A 23502-nucleotide genomic window follows, 5' to 3' on the forward strand; every position below is an offset into this window, starting at 1 on the left:
AACCAGTTAACAGTTTTCTTTTCCTTAAAGAAATATTCATAATAAGCAGTAACATAATGCATAGACGTTACAGCAACCGACTGGATGACTGTGACCATGTCGACATCTGCTGGTCATACACCGTGGCTGCCAGCACAGCTAAAAGCTTTGCCAAAACTCCCATCAGGCTTGGCCCCCTGCTGGTACAACACTACTCAGCATTATGCACTGCGGGGTGCATATGATGGCTACAAAATGAGCATACAGCACCGCATGAATGCACTGCTGGACAGGAGCTCATATGAGCAAGTGCATGAAATTAAAATGTGCAATAGAAATGCATGTGGTGGCTTTTCCTCAAGTGATTCTGTACAGTCTGTGCTGAGAAGTGTTTTTTTCTGTCCCAGGATACAAGCACCGACCTGACAAATGAACAGAAAAAGGCAACTCCACACACACACGAAGTGTAATTAAATGACAATTTCTTTTTATAGTCATGCTGATTAAGTACAATGTGACGTTAACATAATGATATCCAAATTTTGCTATTCCCTGAAGGTATGCTCTAATTTAATGAGAAAGCCTGAAACATCTTTAAACTGTCCATAATAAATGAATATTACCATTAATAATTAATTATAAAATTTACTAATTTGTACAAATGTGGCAATAGGAAAAGGCAAACAAAACAAATATACAAATTTTAAATAAAGGCATGTATTGCGGAGCAGCTTCAAAACTGGATACAAAGATTCATACAAACATGAGGGTAAAATGTTATTTAAACAAATCTAGAAACAGTTTTTGCCTGGTTTTTTTTGCTACATTAACAAAAATCTTCATATTGTCTTCTAAATGTTATTCAGTTGCCGAGAGTTTTATCGAGGTTGGTCTTGATGGCATCAAGGAAGTCTGTCGTGTTGACATAGTGTTCATTTAGCTTGCAGCTACAATGGAGAGGGTAGACAGTGATTAGTTGACATTATAAAGTGTGTATTTATGTGTAAATATTAGAAAAAAAATTCTACAATATGAATTATAAATGAAAATGTAATCTCACTTGGCCAAGCCATGGATGCAGCCTGCAAGATCCTTGGTCATTATACCATTTTCCACCGTATCCACACAGACTTTTTCCAAAGTTTGGCAGAACCTGGAATTTGTAGTGCAATAGCAGTTAAAATGATATAAAACTGTATAAATATATAATATATGTCAAATGAGTAGATGACACTAATAAGATATGTACTTTATCAAATCAGGATTGTCATCCAGTTTGCCTCTGTGCTCCAGCCCTCTGGTCCAAGCAAATATGCTTGCAATGGGGTTGGTACTGGTTGGTTTTCCCTGTAAAGCAATGTTAGCATTGGTCATTTAAAAAAAAAAAAAAAACTGCAGGAGTAAATACTTTTCATGTTAGGTCAATAGCATAAGAAGCTCGCAAGAATAACAGAAAATAGCGTGAAACTTTGCATTTTAGTTGCAGTAAAACTTAACATTTTTACCTTTTAAACTCTAAACCCTAAAACTCCCTGTAACCCATAACCTAACATATAGTCAAAGCTCTGAGTCTTTTCAGATTGATTCAGTGGCCCTTACTATCTGGTGTTCACGGTAGTGCCTGGTGACAGTGCCATGGGCAGCCTCAGCCTCGATGGTTTTACCGTCGGGACACACAAGCACTGATGTCATGAGACCCAGAGAACCAAAGCCTGGTACAAACAGAAACATGGCATTAGAAGGAAATCACATCAGCATGAAATCACGAAAACATGAACATCACGTCCAAATAATGCAACATTGGGAGCTCTGCAAACATACTCATTATCCAACCGTAGTCTACTTACCCTGAGCCAGAATGTCTGATTGCACATCTCCATCATAATTCTTGCAAGCCCAAACAAATCCTCCAGAGGACTTCAGGACCTGGGCCACCATGTCGTCAATGAGACGGTGCTCATACCAGATCTTCAGCTTGTCAAACTGCGGCTTGTAGTTTCTAAAGGAAAACAAAGAGAAATTCAGCGGCTTTGTAGATGTTAAACAACCAATAATAAAACATTTTATGGCTCAGTGAAGAATGTTTTCCTCTAGCATCAGAAACAGCACCAGGTCTAATACTCTACTGCTGTGTGTCTTACCCCAGCTGGTTACCCCAGCGACATGTACAGCACATTTCAGCTTATGGCCATGAGGAATCTGATGAATGGCACAAGCTGAAACATGGTGGTTTCAATGAAATTAAGAACCTCCAAAGCAGGTGTGGCTTTCTCAGATACCTCTGCTCTGCTCTCTTTTTAAAGTACATCTTACTTCTCAAAGATGTCCTGGAAGATGTCTTTAAAGCGGCCATCGTAGGCCTTGAGGATCGTGTTCTTGGTGCTCATGTATAGGGGCCACTTCTTCTGGATGGCATACTGGAAGCAGCTGTGAGCAAATCCACTGATGGACTGAGCAAAGAAAACATAGCACTTGCATGATAAATAGCATCATAGAACATTAAATTAAAAACAAGGAGAGTACCCCAAAGTATCTTATCTTTCTCATGTAACCAAACCTATAAAGAAAGTTACTATTACCTCATCAGTGTTGTACATTCCCATCCCACAACCTCCTGCTGGGAAGTCATACACCTCCCACTCCTGCTTTGTGCTTCCATCAGCTGGGGTAAAAACAATCTTAAACTTGCCAGGCTGGTTAATGACAAAGTCCGTGGCCCTGTACTGTGAGACAGTCAGACACTGGTATGTGAGTCTGCTCTGCTTTAAGTTTGGACAGAAAGAGAAGATGCACATTTGTCTTGTTGTTTTTTGTTTACCTGATCTCCAAAAGCATGCCTGCCAATTGTTATGGGTTGTGTCCATCCAGGAACAAGACGGGGAATGTTTTTGCAAAGGATTGGCTCACGGAAAACTGTGCCTCCTAAGATGTTCCTGATGGTCCCGTTGGGACTCTTCCACATCTTCTTTAGTTTAAACTCTGAGGAGAAAATATAATAAACACATATAATAAGCACAAGAAGGTATTAATTTGTGTAAATATGATAGAATTAAAATGCACTCAAATACCTCTAATTCTAATGAATCTGTACAAAGTTAAAACAAGTCTGAGTCTAACTTACCCTCAACTCTGGCCTCATCAGGGGTGATGGTGGCACATTTGACAGCCACGTTGTATTTCATAGTTGCCAGAGCAGAATCTATGGTGACCTGGTCATTCGTCTGGTCTCTGTAGGGCAGACCCAGGTCGAAATACTTCAGCTCAACATCCACATTGGGCAGGATGAGCTGTGCAAGATGTCAATGTGTAAATTGCCTGAGGATAATTTGGCACAGAAACCACAAAAATGCATACATGCAGAGTTACGAGGAAACATTTTGATTCCTTGACACGTCAAGTGTCACCTAGTGTTTGATTTACCTTCTCTTTAATGAACTCCCATATGATGCGAGTCATCTCATCACCATCCATTTCCACGACTGGCTGGTCCACTTTGATACGCTTTGTTGCATCTAAAAAAAAAAAAAAAAAAAAAATTAAAGTTACATTACTGTTGTATTAAAGCCGTAAGAGTCTGAAAATGACAGGGGAAACGAAAGGTTAAGTTTGCACACTTGTGTAAATAAAAGGTAAAATTGTTTTCGATGTTAGGAGTTTATTCACAGCTTTGTATTATACTTCTTAATTGACTCCAAGTCTTCCAGTTCGTGTCACTTTCGGGGAGCCAGCCATTGAGCTCTGAATATCTCTGAGCCGACTAGGCTTACTTTTATCATCTGAGACACCTGCATATCATTTTTACATTCCTGGCAGCTGGGTTTCACTGAGGCAGTGACCTTCGGATTATAAGAGTGCTCCGATATCATTTATTACCTGTCAAGCCCTTTTTGTACCTGACAACATGTGGACTAAAGTAGCAAAGCAGGCTGGCACCAAACTTACTTACACACATTATTTCTCCTTTTTATTCTTTTCACGTTAGAATACAAACTCTTTATATTTTATTCAGCATGACCACACTGGCTTTTCTTTATGTTATTACCTTATTTATTTGTCATTTTGTAATAATGAAACACCTCTGAATCACTTTTTGTGTAATCTTACAATGTATGACTCACCCATGGATACTTGCCAAACAGCAACATTGACTCACCTGTTTCTATCATTTCCACGTTTCCAGTCACACGCTATAACTTATGACTCGGCCACACTGTGCATCTCATGTAACCACATTAATGTTATGAGCAGTTCATTCTGAGTCATTATGTTGTCGACGGTAAACTTACAGTTTCTCTGTTGCAGTCTGTGATGGCAGACGGCGGCCGGTGAGACCACTGCGGGGTTTTGCGACAGCGCAGCGGCGGCACTCCTCGACACCGTAGTCAGAGCTTTAAGGTATCCCGCCATGTATACTAGTGGTTACTTAGGGTCAGCGACTGTTCCACTGGGACTATAGCTTCTTCCTAATGAAGTTATAGTCCCAGGCCTGTAGAACCCGCTAAACTGATGACGCTGGACGTCGGCGCTAATAACTTCCACCCACGTCAGCTTGGAGAAAGACCGCTTCGCCCCGATTGGCCAGTGGAGCCGGCACAGGTTCAAGTTCACTTCAACTCTTCTTCCTATTTCCTCATTTGAAACACAGTAGTAGAATGCAGTATACACGCTCCGTGTGTATGTAATGTGGGGGTTTTCCACATTAAAAGCCCCAACGTAACCCGCATAAACAGCTAATGTACAGTGTAAACATCTATGTCTTCTCATTTCTTTGAGTGCGGAACTTCTTTAAAGAATAATAATGACAAAGAACTTAGAAAAAATAGAAGAAAAAAACAAAACATAGTAAATATAAAAAGATAAATAATATAAATTTGTTCCAGGTTAAAAATTTATCTGCTATACTAAGAAGTGGTTTCTCTGTATTTTAGATTTATTCACTATCAAACTACTGTTGATGTCTCTGTGAAGGTTCTCAGTCATCCAGGTCATCATAGTCTAAGGAGCTTGGAAAGAAAAGCGTCTGCCTCATGTGATTAGGTAGAGGATCATTAGGGGGTCCATTGTCCCTCTTGGGGGGATACTCCCACAGGGCTTAAATCTGGGACTCTCCAGCATGTGACCTTAGAACTGAAGAAGCTTCTCTGATGAGAGGTGAAACGTCTTCAAACAACTTAAAGAAGTCCAGACACTGTTTTTTTCCAAGCTCCTTAGACTACTGTTGATACCACAAATGCTCCTAAATTTTAAAGTAATCACTAACAAACTTAAAAAAAAAAAAAAAAAACACAGGGAGATCAAGTGTCTCTGTAATGCCTCTGGCAACTTTTTACTGAGTTTGAATCCACTTCAAACTACAATCAAACTACTTGGATTCACTGCAAATAATTGTTCTCAGTGATCACCTTTATTACATGCTTAAACACTTCTTTCCTGATGTTACTGCACATTATGGCCAAACACCCTACTGAGACACCTTGTGTTGGGTTTTCCTTTAATTTGCCACATTTCTATATAGCATTATGCACAGTGAAAGTCAAATGTTCAAGTCAAGCTGCAATAAGCAAAATACATTTTTAATGTGGCAGGACATTAGGATTAGAGTTTCCAATGGAGCTTCTTGAAAACATGGAGACCTAAAGTATTAAAGACTGTTAGAATAGCTTTAATTAAAATCTATATTTTTCTTATCTCTAAACTTTTAAAATTAAATAACATCGAGTATCATTGGATTTGAAAAAACATCACAGCACTCGGTACCAAACTTTAATTTGACAATGTCTAAAAACTTTCTGGCATGATTACTCTCATAATTGGCTGAAAGTAACCCTCTTTCAGGTTAATGAAGATGTTTCACCTCTCATCTGAAAATGCTCTGGTCAGAACTGAAGAAGCCTCTAAGATGAGAGGTGAGAAACAAGAACCCAAAAAAGACATCCAGTTACCTTCCACTCAAGTGCTTGAGACTATCATGACCTGGATGACTGAGAACCTACACAGCCGTATTTAAAAAAAATAATAATAATTTGTCTTCAAATCGAATTGAAATGTCAAAGAAACTATTTGTGCAAAAAATGATATCTGGTTGATACTTGGTGACTTTCCAGTGAAGAAAATGTAAAACATATAAATGAGAATCCAAAACAACAACAACAAACAAACAAAAAAAAAAACCAGTAGTTGCGTGTATATGTATCAGGTTATATGTATTTAAATTAAAACAGTAAACTTCAACTTGGTTGGCATGAGGAAAAAACAAATGCCTAAGCCACTCCGTATGAAACAGACAAGACACGAGAGAAACGGAGCTCTCATAGCTCATAATGATTTTGCACACATAAATTAAGGTAACAATACATATAACAGATGCTATACAACAAATAAAACTCAAATTTAAACACAATTCCTCTTTGGTTTTTATGTGTGATACTACTATAGATGACAGAAATCCACAAAGCTGCTTTTATAAGTGAAACTAGGCTACTTAATAGGCAGATCAAAATAAACATGCCCTCTCGTCCACCTCTATAAAAATAAAGTCTCTAAAGGCTGAAAGATGTCAACTGCATTTTAAACACAGACGTGAGTGGGGTTTCTTTTCAGTAGAAAGTTGTTGAACGAAAACAACTTGTGTAAAACCTGAATTCAAGTTTTGCCCGACAGGAATGTGAAAACTCCTTGATCTATCCATTTACCATTGGCTTTGATGAAAATACTAACAATATGTGCTAATATGTGTTCACATTAGCAAGCTTCCACTTGAGTTTCTTAGGGCACACTGAGACCTTGGTTTAAGTGGAAGCTGCCACAGAGCCTTTCTTGTCAGAGAAGAAGCTCTTAAGCATCATGACTTGACCGATGCCGATGACAAACAACAGGACAGTTTCTCCGATGGACCAGTAGGTGACGCGCTCCAGCAGGTGCTCTGCTTTTGTGCGATCCTGCGCCTCTCTCAGCCTGTACCATGTCTGCGAGTCAGCCACCACCTTCAGGATCTCATGAATGGCGACGCAAGACGACTCCAACTGATAACAGAAAGATTAATGGAAATTCATCAATATGTACAGTAGAAGGTGGATCGCACAGATCAGAGTCACATAAACTCACTATACATTTGACCCTAGAGATCTCAGTACTTGAATTAAAGAGTAGTAACACTATGCTATCCTATAGTCTGATATGAAATGCACAGTCACAACTCTTAACAATAAACACTCAACCTCTTTATTGTACTGTGCACTACATTTTACACTTTTACACTGATTGATTTTAATCTGGTATCTGCTACTCTATACCACTTTTTTATTTAGTAAGCCATTTTAAACTCTCCTCTAGCTCCGTTTAATTTCAGCTTTTTTGCAAATCAGCTATACTTGCTATTATTACCCAATATATTTATTTAAATCAATATTTATTTTACTTTATTATATTTAAGATATCTGTTATGTCATACTATATTCTACTGACCTACATACCATTCTACTTATTTAGGTTATTATAAATACATTTCTTGTGGTTAACAACAAATGCTGGTTTTAAGTTGCATCAAAGGAATTTCCAAACTCTTTTGAGAAATAAAGTATGGCTTATCAGATGTTATACTCTGTGTTTTGAGAAGCAGCAATGCTGTCAAACTGTTGACATTTCCTCTTTTGAGTGATTTGTGTAATTCCAGGAAAGGAGAGTGCATTCAAATACAATATTTCCTTGTGAGCTTAATGTGAATAACTCTTGCACCACCTTGTGGACATTATATAAACACCTTTAAAGCAGCAAAAATACTATACCAATTTTAGATTACTTGTTATCGCCTTACTAAGCATAACTGATATGTCTGTACTCATTTTTCATGCCAAAATACATCCTGTTTTTTCTGATTCAAATCATGATACAAACGTCTGTGATATGACATTGCAGTTCTGTTTTCTCAAGGCATGCTTGTCTAATTGAAGGCAGCAATGTTTAAACATTGATAAGGTAATAAATTAGCTATCAAGTAATCCAGCATGTTCTTAAAAAACAAACAAACTGCACCTGACACACTGAAAGCACCGTGTTCATTACTGACCTGAGTCAGAGCTGTGCTTCTTTTCATGCTGTCCAGAATGGGTTCCTCATTCCCGTGGCGGAAGTCCAGATACACTACTTTGTGTGTAAAAGTGGAGAATTCATTGCTGAAGCAAACCTTGTAGACTCCCTTCATAGTTGTGGTGTGAGAGAAGCTGTCATACTGCTTCTTCTTCTCATTATACAAGGCATTGTCATGAGGATCTGTGACGAAGCAGTCCACATCATAGTTGCCCCCTGAAATAACCTAAGAGAAAATAAAACATATATAGAAGGAAAGAAAGTTGCAACGTTGCGTCGCTGTTAAATATATTGAAGTTATTGGATGTGGCTGTGTGTGTGTGTGCCAGCTGTTCCTCTGGGAATTATTGGGCTTCTCTTTAAAAGTCTTTATCTTGAAACGGAAAATAATCTGAGATAACATATGTTTTCAATTGATTGAAAAAACGGAGCCAAATTTAAGTAAATCAAAATATGCATTCTGCACTATTTTACGATTAATAGACAATTATAAATTTGTTCTTGATTTCTGGAAGCCGGAGAAAAAAACTTCAGCCTAAAAATTAGTCTGACAGCATCTGCTAAATGCACACACTGACGTGATGGAGCTCTCAGAGGAACTTACTTGAAAGTCTATGTCAAACTTCACGTCTTTCTCCAGCTCCTCGTAGAAACACTGCTTGTCATTGTCAGGCAGTTCAAATGTGATCTCAGTCCCAGACACCACACATGCATTCAACAGCAGCAAACAGGTGAGTGACAAATACAACATCGCGAAAACAAAGAGAAGGTGCAGGCAGACAGACTATTCTTCACTATTCAACAATGATGTTAACAGTTTGTAGTTCTGACGTGGCGCGAGCATGAAGAACTTCCGGGACACTGTTGTTTAGTTTTTTTATTTGAAAAAAAAAAAAAAAATCCAACTTCTTTCAAACGTAATATAAAGACAGACAAGACCCAATTTAAGCTTTTAACGGAATTTAAAATATTTTAACACAAGTTTAGACCCACAAAGCGAAGAAATACGCTTAACTAGCTGTACAGAGATTTTAACCAATAACAGAGCATTACAACAAGTTTCCCCCTTTCAAAATAAGTGCACGGGATTAACAAAAGAAGCTGGAAACGAATAGACAAACGAATTTTAATAAATAAGGGAAGTCAAGTGAATTTTGAGTTCCAAAGTAGATTAATTTGCATGCAAAATTATTACTATATATTATTACTTGCATCAGTAAAGGTTTTTAGTAAAATTATATTTTCATGGCACAAATGTACTTCATCAGCAGTTAAATCATTCACTAATGTTCAAAGGTTCTAAGATGACTACCAGTTTAATTTCATCTGTTTCTACTGATGACAGTGTTACGTCAAATTATTAATTAAAATTGTATAAATCTGTTTTACATGGTGTTTTAATTTGAAAATCCCTGTGAGAGCTGTCTGACGAGGCAAGCAGTATTTCTATACCTTATGCTATAGTGGGAGTAACTCACTGCAAACAGATGCTCGTAATTCAGTACACGGTGTATCCTGAGCACATAATAGTACTAACTATTACTACCATTACAAACAAACAAACAAACAAAAATAAATCATAACAAAGTAGTACACAACCAAGGTTCTACTTTGCAATGCATTTTTAAAAATGTATTTTACCTGACATTTAGAGCATGCCTGCACAAGCTGAATGGCTGCTTTAAGTAAACTCTTTAGTACATGAGTCAGCAAGCTGCCGCATTACGCCCTATTGTCTCTTGATGGGTGTGTTTTGCGTGGCATTCTATTACACAAGCACGCTGCACAGAACTCCGTTCTGATGTTTGATATATATATTACCAGATACATTTCCCCACAATGCCAAAACAAATATTCACTGTACTTGAAAGCTTAAACAAACCCCAAACCAAAACCAAATAACACACAACCAACAAAAACAAACAAACAAACAAACAAACAAACAAACAAACAAACAAAAAAAGTATGTCGTACATGACAGCAAGGAAATACATATTTAAACCAATGACTGTTTTCTACAGTCATTGATTTAAACCAATGATTGATTTAAACGGAAACTTATTCTGAAAAATCTCCCTTAAATTCCACCACGCCCTCCACTTCCGGCTAGTTTATCGTTACAAATACGAAACGGGAAAACACGTATTTGTCATTTTCGCCGTTGTCTGTGGTAGCTGACGTAAAGTTCCTTCCACAAAAACAGATCGTTGACTGCAAGTCTGCAACAATATTAAAATTTCAGCTTCTTATATAAGTTCCAGGATTGCTTGAACAATGCAAAACTACGCAGAGGCTGTTAAGGACTTCGCCGAGAGACATGCAACTTGCCTCACAGTTGTCTTTGTTGCAGGTAAGCCTAATTCTTTATTAAATGCATACTGTTTAAGCATTGTTAACTTGCACATTTAGTAGGATTCCTGATACGGTAATGAAAGGAGATCAGGTAAGCACTTTGTTCTGTCATGACAGATTATTGCTGTTGCTCGTAGGTGTGAAATTCTAGAAATATATAACCGTATGTAGCTGCTTGATTTAGCTTAGAATAAACATAAGAGTAAAAGGTCAAATGAAAAGTCTTCAGAACATTCTCTTACACCCTGTTCATAGCATAAATATCTTTTTTTGTCAGGGGTAGGCGTGCTGGCCTTCCGCAGATGGATGGCAGGAGGAGTGTGTCGGAGCAAGGCCAGGCTGGAAGGGAAAACAGTCCTCATCACTGGAGCCAACACTGGTATTGGGAAAGAGACAGCCCTGGACATGGCCCAGAGAGGTAAGACCCTCCATGTTTGTTTGTTAAAGAAAAGTACAGAAAAACAAAAACATATGCAAAGGCTGTGTCTCACGTCCTGTACATGGGTGTAGGTCAGGGGTGTCAAATCCTGAGGGCCAGAATTGGTTTGACTTCTTTGGTGAAGGATGGCATAAATTTTAACCTTAACTTTAAACTGCATCATCATAGGTTTTACAGCCTATGATGTCATGCTACACTAGAACAATGAATTAATTTATTTACAGTTATATGACAGAAAAGTTCATATTTTTCAAAGTCTGCTCTAGAATTTTTTTTTACAGTAGGTCCACAGTAAGAAAACAAAACAAAGAAAACAGACAATTTTCTGTTATTTAACAAAAACCTTCTGCACAATGAGCTACCAGAAGTTTTTCTGTAATTTCGCAACTTATTTCAGTTTAAGCTGGATTTCTATATTGTGTAGAAAAAAGACACACTGTTATAATTGCACTACTTTTTCTCATATTAAAATAGCACCAGGATTAAATATGCAGATAAACATCTGTACAGTGACAGACAGAGGAGATTCACTGGTCTAAACCACTTAAGTGGAATGTATGTGGCCCGTGGTGTAAAATGAGTTTGAAATCCTTGGTTTTTATATCATAGCAGCCATCTGGAACCATGAATTCTGCTTTCCGGCCATCAGTCTGTCCCTGAAGCTCAAGGTCACTTGGGTTATACAGCAGAGCAGTGATGCAGAACACATCAGAAAGTCTACTTCTGAATGGCTTCAAAAAATAAAGTAATAAAAAGATAAGGTTTTAGAATGCCCTAGTCAAAATCCAGATTTAAATATGATTAATATAGTTTGACATTACCGTAAACACGCCATTCATGCACGAAAACGCTCCATATAAAATAAGAGTTTGCCCTTATATTTGGATATTGACTCCTAAGAGTTACTTAACTTAAAACTAATAGAAGGATCTTGCTGACATTTTTTTTTTTTTTTTTTTTTTTTTTTTTTTTTTTTACATTTTTTTAATTAAATGAAGCACTGCCAAAAATAATTTAATTAAATCTCTATATAGATGTGTAAAAAGAAACCATATCTACAGTCCTGTTTTGGACATTTGGTACTTAATGAAGAATATTATATAATAACCATTCAGTAACAACCAAAAAAATGATAGAATATTAAATAATAAGTATCAATGACAATGACAGTAGGTAAAAATAAATCTTTAACCTCAACTAGTACTTTGGTTGCACATTCTCTGGTGTTTACATGTAAATATGAGTTGCTTTTGTATGTTTTTTTTTTTCTTCTCCAAGGGGCCAGAGTGATCCTGGCCTGCAGGGACATGACTAAAGCCCGTATTGCAGCAGATGAGATCCGTCAGAAGAGTGGGAATGGCAATGTGGTGGTAAAGAAGCTTGATCTGGCCTCACTACAATCTGTCAGAGACTTAGCCAAAGATGTGGAAAAGAATGAGGAGCGCTTAGACATCCTCATTAACAATGCAGGTATTGCAGCAGTTCTACCTGTTTTTTTTTTATGTCTCTGTAAAGCACTTTGAATCACCTTGCTGTTGAAATGTGCTATATAAATAAACTTGCCTTGCCTTACCTTAGTCCAGACCTTCCCAAAGTGTGGGGCCCGCCCCCTAGGGGGGGTGCAGAGCCATGGCAGGAGGGGCGCGGTATGAAAAGGAAAAAAATAAAACGCTTGGTCACTGCTATCACGGGGCGCCCACAGAAAAGCAAAGCAGGAGATGAAGCATAGCTGAATATGTTTCTAAACCAACTTCATTCTAAGCCAAAGACTAGAAAATCTGGTGAAGCATATCTGCCCTTTGGTTTCACCTGCACAAGTGCCGAGGTAGGTCTCCCCTGCAGGATTGGTTTTCCCTTCGTCGGGAGCAGTGCTGGGCTCTTCAAATCACGGACAAACAGTATCCCACATTCTTGATTTTTAGTTCACAAACACTTGTTGTAATGACTAACTACTCCTGACATTTTGGAGATGTTAGCTCTTTATACAGTAAAGTTGATCCGGCCATGATTTGTTCCCCCAGTTCAAATCACGGACAAACAGTATCCCACAGCTGTTTATGTTTTTAAACCCATTTTGCACAGAGAGGCATTTTTTGAAAAATGTATTGATAGCAATGTTGAATATTATTACACAGGAAAAAAAACAACTACAGTAAAATAATCACACCGTGACACCTCTGCCTTTCTAAATGGAGGGACAGTAACTGCGTGTAAACCTGCAGATAGTCAGATTAACAGAAACAGTATTTTGTCTCTATCTGCCATCCTGCAATTCATCTCATGTAAGCAATAATGTGCGCACAGCGTGACGTGAAAAAAGGCACATACCTTTGACGTTGCGTGACGAACTCTGTATTCCTCGTCCACACATAAACGCAAAAAAAGGGTTTTAAAAAAATCACAGTTTTCGGTGATTCGAAACGCCGTTTACGTGTGGTCGAAACAGCTGCGTTTTCAAAAATACCCGTGTAGGTGCGGACGTAGCATAAAAGAGTTAGTAGTTTATTTTCTTACTACCTGTAATTTATTACAGATTACTTGTATTTGCTTAATTGTTTACTAAATGTTTGAGGTGTGAAATAAACTGCAATGGAGCAAAATATGGGTTTGTGTGGTTGGAGGATGTGTTAGTACGCGTGGGGGGGCGCGAACATTTTTCATGTAAAACAAACGGGGGCCCAGCAAATAAAGCTTGGGAACCACTGCCTTAGTCAGTTAGTAGAAGTTAAATGTTGTCATCTTTATGGGATCCTCATACAGATTTTTAGGAGGGTAGAATAAGTTATTTGGGGTTGAATGATACTGACAGACACTGAGAAATTGGTTATTTATATGTTTTTATTTTTTGTAATTTTCTTACTTTCTTGTTTTGTTTTGTTTTTTTTTCAATTTTTTTTTTTTTTTTTTTAGGTATCATGATGTGTCCTAAGTGGAAGACCGAAGACGGCTTTGAAATGCAATTTGGCGTCAACCACCTGGGACATTTTCTTCTCACCAACTGTCTCCTTGACCTGCTGAAGAAGTCGGCACCAAGTCGCATTGTGATTGTCTCCAGCCTGGCGCATGAGAGAGGTAAAATCTTGGTGCTAAAGTCAAACAACCAAAAATTTTTCTTTGTCACACCTGTTTAAAATAAATTTCTTGCAGGTCAGATACACTTTGATGACATTAACGTTGATAAAGACTACACCCCCCAGAAGAGCTACCAACAAAGCAAGCTGGCCAACGTTCTCTTTGGCAAAGAACTGGCTACAAGACTGAACGGTAGTGTGACAGGAGTTCAGACACGTGTATAATATACAGTATGTTACAAATAACCATTTTACCTCCTGTTTTCTATCTTTGTATCTTGAGTTAATGAGCATTGTTACCATGATTTTTACACTAGTGCTGTGTTTGACGCACGCCTGTTTCTGATGGACCTCTCATTAGGCAGCGGTGTAACCGTCTACAGTCTTCATCCGGGGGTCATCCGCACAGAGTTAGGCCGCCATCTATTTAATTCATTTCCTATGTGGAAGATAATGCTAGCAAAGGTCTTCATGAAGTTGGTCAAAAATCCCTGGGAAGGAGCCCAGACCACCATCTACTGTGCTGTGGACGAGAGCCTGGCAAACTCCAGTGGCCTCTACTACAGGCAAGTACATCTGACTGGAGAAAAATGATGTGATCACAGTAGAAAAAGAAATGCTCTTATCCTACCAATTAATTATTCTAATATTAACAGAGGCTGAGATAAACAACAATAGAGTAAAAGGTTTTTAATACAAGCAGTTTGCAATCACACTGTATGACACTCTTCATGATTTATCTCTTTTCTTCATTCCACCGTACAGCGACTGTGCTCCCAAAAAGCCAGCACCACAGGCCCTGAATGATGCTGCAGCCAAGAAGCTGTGGGACCTCAGTGCTTCCATGGTTGGTCTGTCTTAAGCACAGCAGCCTGCCATGCCTTTATCAGCCCTGCTGTTTTTTTGGCATTTCAGCGACCCTGTTTATATGGGCAAATAAAGCGCTAATCTTTACAGCCTTGCACATCACAATATACAATTTGATGTTCAATAAGATTCCTTTCCTGCTCAAATGTTATAGAGTTTGCAGAACCAGATTTTGCACTATTTACTCTACTCAGTATTCACTTATTAAAATCATGGGTGTTGCTTAGTCTTTATTTTATATATACTCTGTATACTTTGCATACTTTATCATTTGCACAGGTACCCCAGTGTGTACCTGTGCATTACAACTATATCATTATGAGAACAAGGTGATAATTACTTATTATTCTGCCATTTGGGCTTATTTTGACAGCATGTTCTCATATATAATATTTGCTTTTATTCATGGCATTTAACAATTACTGACACATTGTAAAATGATTTTATTTTTTTTTTTTATTTTTATTTTTGGTGTTGTTGATTTTGCATTGGGTTAATATGTAAACCGAGAGGTAGAATGTGTTGAAGCAGGGCTGAACCAAAGGAAGTGACCTTAAGCGCTAGCAGCCGTGGGAAGATTGTTGTACTTGACAGGAGAGAGTTGTCTACCAGGTGTAGAGAGAGAGAGTAGATGCCTGAGGGGCAGAGAGCAAGTTGGATACACCCAGTACTGTAACTCCAAAACACTCGTCAACTCACTGAGAGCCCTCCTGTGTGTGTGTGTGTGTGTGTGTGTGTGTGTGTGTGTGTGTGTGTGTGTGTGTGTGTGTGTGTGTGTGTGTGTGTGTGTGCGTGTGTGCGTTTGCGTGCGTGCATTTACAAGAAAATTGTGATGTTGTGTATTTTTTGTTCTCTAAGTTGAGAGTTAACTTAAAGACTGAAGGTAACATAAGTGTAAAGCAAGAAACCACCAGCTGTTAAAATCTTTTGGCAATAAATCTGGCGACAAGTGTCAACACGTGCAATGACTCAACACTTTCAATGCATTTATACATTTTTTTTTTTTTTTTTTTTGGGAAGTTAAGGCTGTAAAGTATCTGCAATATTTGAAGCTTGTAGTCATACAAACCTAGAATTGCGCAGCCATTTATTAGCATATTTGACAGTGATGAAAACGGCGAATAAGACCCCATTCTAATATAAAGGACTCTCTCGTTCATAGATTTTAAGAGTTAAAAGACGAGGAAAAGAAGCGGAAAATTCTCAGGTGTTCGGAGGGATCTGTCATTTGATGCGAACAATTCAAACTGCTTTTTAAAAGTAAAAGTCACAAGATTTAGTGACGTGAATGTGATTCCTTTGACCATCCTGAATATTTGAGTTTGCAAACTGTAAGACATCGCATACGTTTTTTTTCTGTATCAACGCCTTTAAACCCACAGTTCGTTCTCCTATAGTTCTTACGCAGTACGATCCTTATGTCAGGCCCACTCAGCTGTAATTAAAGTGTAAAAATGTTTGTGGGTGTGAAAGTCATGTCAGTACGCTGGCACGCATCACATTAAAGTTACTCACCTAGTTTTTTTTTTTTTCACATTCAGCAGTTATGTCATTTTCCATGTACAGTCAATGGATTATGCTAGTCATGCTGTGTCATGTCAGGCTGAGACCCTGTTGCTTTCTAAACTTTGTGTCGTGGAAACCAAGCTTTCAGTTTTGTAACTCAACTGTTCTTGTGTTAAGTCTTACAGCAGAGCCCCAAACAGGCACATCTTTTTTTTTTAATAAGTCACTCTAGACAGATCACAAATTTGCAAGGTTACATAAGTGTCATTGTAGATAGTTATACATTCGCACAAACTCCATTCCTTGTTTTAAAGCCACATTTTAACTAGCATTCAGCATGTTTCACCAGTAATAAACTCAGTGACTGAATTACCCCACAGGCTCTGTAGCTCAGATGTTACCTCTTCAGTATCTGTAGTTAATGTCATGCACATGCCCTTATCAGTTCTCCGTCCAACGGATACAGAATCTATAGCTGGGCTGGAAAAGTGATAAGGAGATGTGAGTGACCACAGTACCAGAAAAGCATCTGTTTAATCTGTTAAACTATGACGAAGTACCTATTTCTCAGGACAAAAAGGACTCCAAAGAGTGTTGAAAGTTTGTGTAGTTTTCAAGTTGCATAAACCTGGCATCCATTTCCTCGAAATCCCGACCCTGAAGGTGGTGTTCTCGAGATTTGGAGCAGAAGATTTCTGATGTTTCACTCCCATTGTTGAGCCGTGGAGGAAGTCGGTCTGCCGAGGAAAAAAAGTCCCTCTCTGTCTTTCTTTACTTTGTCTGCCGGCTTCTCAGATCCTCACTCAGCAAAGGACTTGTTAAGTCTTAACCAGTCAAAGTGGGGTCCTGTAGCAGTGGCCTTTCACTGTTTGACTGCTGACAAACTTTTAAGGACACACCCCACTGATGAGTTTTATTTCACCGCAGCCCCGCCTGGCTTGGAGGATTTCTAGTCTGCCATTGGTTCGTTTTCAGAACTTACCATACCTGCCCCCTGGCTCCTGAGGACAGGAGCCAAATAGTTCTTCCAATTGTCAATCATGGTCGATATCAGCCAGTGGGATGAGAGAGACCAAACTTGGTGGGTGTGTTTCCCACAGGTGTGGCTGAGAAACACATTCCAATATGTACATACCTGTCAGCTCCTCTGGTATTCAGCTGCTCCTAGAAAGTGAGACCTCTGTTGACCACTGGCTCTCCCCTTTCCTCCTCCTGGGGCCCATGCAGAGGTAGAAGGAAATAGCTCTCATTTCAGTTGCACACATAAGCAATTTTATATCCATGCTGTTTGTCTACTCAATTCTTTCTGTAAGTGTGCCACTTCCTTTAATATGATGGGATCCCATACGAGATGCCAATAGGAAAAACAATTGCTTGGCTTATGCCTTGAAGGCTTTTTTTCAGTATAAACACATGTGAGAAATATTTCAAAAGTGGCTTTTCAGTGGAGAAACAATATGGCATATCATGGTATATCAAGGCAGCTTTAGGTTCCTTTGAACCAGACTATCCTGACATTTTTTTTTTATTATTATTAGTCCTTTATTTATCCAGGTAAAAAATTGAGATTAAAAATCTCATTTTCAAGAGAGACCTGGCATCATGGCAACAAAAGTCAAAATACACATACCACATAAGTATATAACATTTAAAACAAATACAATATCCCATAACAACATGTGTAAATTATACAATAACCACCTTGATATGTGGTGTCAGCTAGCACACAGGTGTAGGTGCTGGCATGCACTATCCCCCCCAGCAAAGAACATCCTTTTGCTTCCTCTGGAGATCATAAAGGCTCGCTGAGAGTGTGTTTGGAGTGGAGATTTTTTGTTGTTTGCCCTTCTGGTATGCAGGTTTCTCTCGTTCCATAATCAACCCTTCTCTCCTGCACCTCCTTTGTGTCCCTTCATTTCTCCTTTCTCAGAGTTTTTCTTCCTCTATGAGACTACAGAGGTAAACCACGTGGGCCTGAGGCAGGTGCAGGATTGCAGGTTTATAGCATTTGAGGGCCTAAAGCAGAGCAGCCTATGCCGTGACTACCTTTGGACGAGTCTGTGCATGTGTTGAGCTAAATCAGAGCAGTTATCGTGGCTACGGTTTACTGTCGCCAGTCATTATGCTTAAAGAGAACCTGCAGATTTCTCATCATTGCACTGTTTGCTGTTTTTACTAAAATCCTTTAACCGAGGAACAACCCTGCTACCCACTTTGATGAAGATGATTCAATACATGGAAATATTAAAATCTCACAAAAAAGAGTTACAGTGATACTATCAATATATTTCCCCCCAAATTCTCATCTTTCTTTGAGTTATAAGGGAATTCTGTTTGCGCCATGTGCCAGCTGACTTCAGGGGTTCCCAAGTTCACAGACATGACTCTCTATTCATACATACTGAAGTATGCTAATACAGTTATTTAAAAAAAAATAAAAAATACTCCACAGGTTAAACCAGTGTCCCTGATGCCAACTGCCATAAAAGCTGAAACCACCAACAGCTTAAATGAGCAAAAATATAATAAATATTAACAATAATAATAAAATGCCCAGTTTTTGTGTTTTTTCTGGGGTGTATTCCATAACTTACTTGCAGTGTAGGGGTTAGACTACAGCTGACTTTAAATAAGATGAAACTATGCCTCATGTACTGCAGAGATTTTGGCACTGAAATGCTAGTGGAATGATGTGGAACTACAATACTGTGAAATGTGATTTAATTCAATAAAGAGTGTATCATAAAGTTGTTTACATTTTCATGGAGGTGTTCAGTTGTCTCTCAAGGGTAGAAAATGCTGCTAACATGAACACCTTTGTTGCATAACACAATGTAGTTGAGTATTTGAATTTTAGGCTCTGGTTCAGGGCTGGACTGCATTATGTAGTAAGGCGTTTTTTTTTTTTTTTTAATTCTTTGTATTTATTTAATCCCTATTCTTTCTTTGGAGTCCTGAAAACCCAGTGGCTTAGAAAAAAAATGCTCAAAATGATTCTTTAATCAACATGACACTTTGTGATTTTTCCCAGTTTCTAAGATTTGTTCACAAGCGTGACTTCAAAGTGATAAAACATTTCTAATGGTTAAATACAACTGACGTTTTTTTTTTATATGCACTTTACTGGTAATGGGCGTTGACAGTTGTTTTTACACAGCACCACCCTCCAAAATCCCAAATAAGCCAACTGGAATTTCTGTTTTTGGAGTTTTATAGCAGATTCTTTATCAAAAATCTAACAGGACCTCTCTGGTGTTGAATTGACCTAAAAAACATTTGTGTGAAAGGTTAATATACTCTTTCAGTGGCTTTCAGTGACTCTTTGTTATTACAAAATGCTTTTTGTACTTTGCAACTTTGTCCCAAAGGTATAAAATTAGAGAATCACAACTGTGTCAACTTAGTCTGTGTTAACTGACAATGTGCATTTTGTGCCCACATGACCCTGTAGTACTGAAATTGCATTGTTAGCGTGACACTCATGCTTATATTTGTGGGACTAGACAAAAAGGGCATATCAGGATCAGGGGTGTCTGTAAGAATTCCAGGGTCCAGGCTAGAGGGAGGATTTTCAGAAGGTTGTGAGGGGTTGTTGGGCCCGGAGGCTGTGTCCTGTCACAGGGGATAACAGCATTGTTGAGTGAGCACATAGACAACAGGGCAGGTGCTGAGTCAGCTGTCTGCCTGATTTAGCATACGCTGTGCTGCTCTGGATGTTTCAACGTACGATTCCCACCGGCTCCTCGACTCAGGAGATACAACCCCCACAAATCTCCTCAAAAATCAAATATTGTTTAACATATTATACAAAGGACATCAGTTTAAATAAAAAAGAAATATAAAACCAAGCAACCTAAAATGTTCTAAAGTTAAAACGACTGGTAAAGTCAACTTTATCTGTAGTATTTTGAAATCAATTGCATGTTCTGAACACATTTTATCTGTAAAAAAATGTGTGAGGTGTCATAAAGGTTTAGTAAATATAAAACTGCTTTAAAATGTGTCACTAAAAGGGGGAAAAATACTGGAAAAGCAAACTGTCTCACTTTGAAATCTTTTGACTTTACATAGTAGTATAGTATTCTTCCCCTCAGTGTTATGCAGCTGTTTTCTGCCTGATTTCACATCCTGCTTTTGATATTTTGTGATGTCTTAGCATACCATCAGGGGAGGAAGAGCTGTAGCCATCTCTTCTTGCATTGTTATCGATTATTTAGTTGACTTGCTCTTGCCAGTGTGAAAGTCTGGTGCTAAGCAAACAGGCGTCAACCTCTCTTTATCCAGTTCCGGGATGTTGTGGGAACATCTGAAAACCAGAGCCACTCATGTGTACCAGAGGAGATCCGCTAAAACATCTTCTGTCGCTCACTGGGATTAGTGGGCACAGATTCCTGGCCCCTCTGCTCCGAGCCTCCCGCCAGTGTGCTTATCGCTGTTCTCTTATGCTTGCAGAAGTATATCCATAAAATCAGAGTAAAATATGTAAATAATGAACCTGTTTAGATGAAATTCACGATAGTAGGGCCAAGATAGATATCGAAATCTGATGCCCGTCTTTCTAAAAATACACTAATCTAATGTAAGTCTCTGGGTCACTACAACAGTGCTTGTTTGACAACACTATTATAAATTACATAGACAGAAGGTGAAACCTCCTCACTCATATTTTGGAAGTTTTATTTTATGACCTTACACTAACACCAATGATTTGAGTATTAAAAAATTGTTAATTTGGAAAAATGGCTACCAAAAACAAACTCGTGCACTGTAAACTGTAAACATTTAAATTAATATCTAGCCACAAAAGATCATTTCCTTTGGTTTCAGAACTCCGCATCAGCCATGAAATGTCGTCCATGTATCACACGCAATTTAAGCCCTGGCCAGGCAGTGAGGAGAAGTACCCCATGGTGTGTGAAATCACACCCTGGATGGACTCCGGTCAGTGGAACGTCCCTGCATGATTCCTCGGCAATGCAGAAGGTTTTCCACCAGATTGAAACAAACAAAAAAACAGATTATTTATCCTGAAATTCTAATCCCTGTGTAACTGTTGCTGTTGAGTTTAGATCAAAGGGCTTAAATGAGTTATTCTGATGAGCTCTTTTGTACAACCTGTTTATGAAGGAGTAGGCCTGTTTTGTTTTTGTTTTTTTTCCACAGCAAGAAAGGCACATGTGCGTTTTATTAACCGTTAATGGCCAAATTCCATCTGGTTTTGTCTTTTGTACCCTTGTATCGAGTTATTGTTAATCAGTCATTGTTGGCAGGTCTGGGGGACTTCCTGCATTATTCTGTTATTAATCAAAATACCCATAGCACTTTATTTAAAAATCCTGAACAGATGTTTATTTTATTCCAATTTTGAACAATACACACCAAATATATGGTTAAAATAACAAAATTACCTCTGTTGAGACCCTAACCAAGATATGGCTGGAGAAAACCATGTTTAGTTGGAAGAAAAATAAATGAAGTGTGGTTTCTGATCACTATTGATATTCACTTGTTTAAAATTTACAATTTATGTTAACAATTCAGAGCCATTTAACAAATGCCCTATTTGTGCAAAATTGATGTCCTCACGTACTGGCCCTGGTTGCATCATATTGGCAGCGATGTGGGGTGGCTCATTTCCACGCACAAGATGGCCAATCAGTTTCACCGTTTTTTGACATCAGTTGATGTCCATATTTCTCCAGTTACTGACTGGCGACTTATGGCCTTGTTTTGGAATGACCAGTGGTCCTCCTCCTCTTCATCATCTTCCAAATCTTTAATCTCAGAGAATATTTTTTGCCATTTTTATAAGCAGCCACACAGGCAAAGCTATAAATTTGTTGTATCCCACCTACAATTTGCTGGTTGGATAGAGTGTGAGAACCTATAGAGGCTTTCTAAAAGACAGAGGGCAGAACATGTACGGGGGGAGGTTACAGTGTGAAGATGTGCTATTATACTTGCTCACAGAAAACGAGACAAAGCATCGAGTCATATCTTAAGAAATCCTAATAAACATACAACAGTACACAATGGGTAAAAGTTGGTGTTTTTACAAATCATGTTAAATAATATATATTTTTTGATTAACCTAAGTTTACAGTTCTTTTCTTTTTTTCAGCTTATTTGCATTTTAGTATTTGTCATAAATGTCATTTTGATGTTATTGCTATTGTTATTATTTTTTGGTTTGGTTTCATTTTGTTGTATTTGCTGTGTTTTGTTTTGTGTTGTTGAAAAACTGATAAATTTAATACATTTTAAAAAATTATGTAAAAGAGTGCTACACAAGCACTTGACACACCTGTCATGAAAAGGTCATTTGTTAGTTACAAATGTCTGAAAACTTTAACCATTTAAAAATATATAATTTCTTTTTTTGTGTATGTGACGATTCTATATTTTCATATATGACATAACTCAGTACAAAGTATAGACCACTATACAATACAGTTCAGAGTGGAACTTTTGTCTTCACAGTAAGAGTTTTGCCTCGTCGTTTCCATTGCAAGAAAAACTCTAAATGATAAGATTTCTTCTAATGTCTTTTGGCAGTCATCACAACTTTTACTGAGGCTGTCGGGGGGTCAGATATCTTTCCTGCCAACATCAGATGCTGAAGCACAGGAGAGTATTTCATTTTGCGCACCCTAATTTAATATATAGTTTAAGATCTGATCAAACTTATGTAATATAATTAGAATTTAGGATGGATACAAAGTTCAACTTCAAGTCTTGTTAAAAGAAGAGAAGCGCTTCCAAGCATCCTTTCATAAAACATCAGGTTCACAGGGCTACGATGACAATCTTTATGTTTGTGAGGAAGTGATACAGCTAAAACTGTTGAGATAGAGGTTTAAATAAAAAGAGATTTCCTCAATGGAAAAGAAATTGAGTCTCAGATTAAAGTATTGGAGTCTGTTTTTTTGTTTTTGTTTTGTTTTGTTGTTGTTGTTTTTTAACTTATTGAGCATGTTGTTTGCCATATTTCCAATTGTCATTTCTCTTCAAAAAAACATAAAAACCCATAAAAACCATATTTCTCATTATTCATATGAGAATAATACGCTGAGATATTTTGTTTTGTTTAGACTGTCAATGAGAGAAGCTGAAGGAGCCACATCTCCATTTCTCAATGCTGCCCTCTACTGTGAAACTTTAGAACAAACCAAAATACCCCCCCAGAGCCAAATACCCCAGGAT

The 23502-nt window shown here is 38.1% G+C and overlaps 3 protein-coding genes across 3 annotated transcripts; 1 reads left to right on the plus strand and 2 right to left on the minus strand.

Moving 5' to 3' along the window:
* Positions 1 to 261: 261 nt before the first annotated feature.
* On the minus strand, positions 262 to 4615 carry LOC146393506 (isocitrate dehydrogenase [NADP], mitochondrial-like). Its single transcript, XM_084930120.1, has 11 exons — positions 4266 to 4615; positions 3400 to 3491; positions 3101 to 3266; positions 2798 to 2958; positions 2559 to 2702; positions 2293 to 2429; positions 1827 to 1978; positions 1579 to 1691; positions 1229 to 1326; positions 1040 to 1132; positions 262 to 926 (listed from the first exon to the last, which is right to left on the minus strand). The coding sequence occupies exons 1-11, from the start codon at positions 4384 to 4386 to the stop codon at positions 842 to 844; spliced, it is 1362 nt and encodes a 453-aa protein (XP_084786246.1). The 5' UTR covers positions 4387 to 4615; the 3' UTR covers positions 262 to 841.
* Positions 4616 to 6165: 1550 nt separating this feature from the next.
* tmed3 (transmembrane p24 trafficking protein 3) lies at positions 6166 to 8906 on the minus strand. The gene is made up of 3 exons (XM_084930148.1): positions 8669 to 8906; positions 8045 to 8290; positions 6166 to 7001 (listed from the first exon to the last, which is right to left on the minus strand). Exons 1-3 carry the CDS (start codon positions 8813 to 8815, stop codon positions 6768 to 6770), a joined length of 627 nt encoding a protein of 208 aa, XP_084786274.1. The 5' UTR covers positions 8816 to 8906; the 3' UTR covers positions 6166 to 6767.
* A 1251-nt stretch (positions 8907 to 10157) lies between these two features.
* LOC146393508 (retinol dehydrogenase 13) lies at positions 10158 to 15758 on the plus strand. Its single transcript, XM_084930135.1, has 7 exons — positions 10158 to 10414; positions 10694 to 10834; positions 12134 to 12325; positions 13766 to 13927; positions 14003 to 14119; positions 14288 to 14492; positions 14692 to 15758. Exons 1-7 carry the CDS (start codon positions 10339 to 10341, stop codon positions 14786 to 14788), a joined length of 990 nt encoding a protein of 329 aa, XP_084786261.1. The 5' UTR covers positions 10158 to 10338; the 3' UTR covers positions 14789 to 15758.
* The last annotated feature ends 7744 nt before the right edge of the window (positions 15759 to 23502 follow it).

This window comes from Perissodus microlepis, chromosome 1, assembly GCF_051167445.1.
Source record: "Perissodus microlepis isolate ML-2025 ecotype Zambia chromosome 1, ASM5116744v1, whole genome shotgun sequence".
In the NCBI taxonomy this organism is placed as follows: domain Eukaryota; kingdom Metazoa; phylum Chordata; class Actinopteri; order Cichliformes; family Cichlidae; genus Perissodus; species Perissodus microlepis.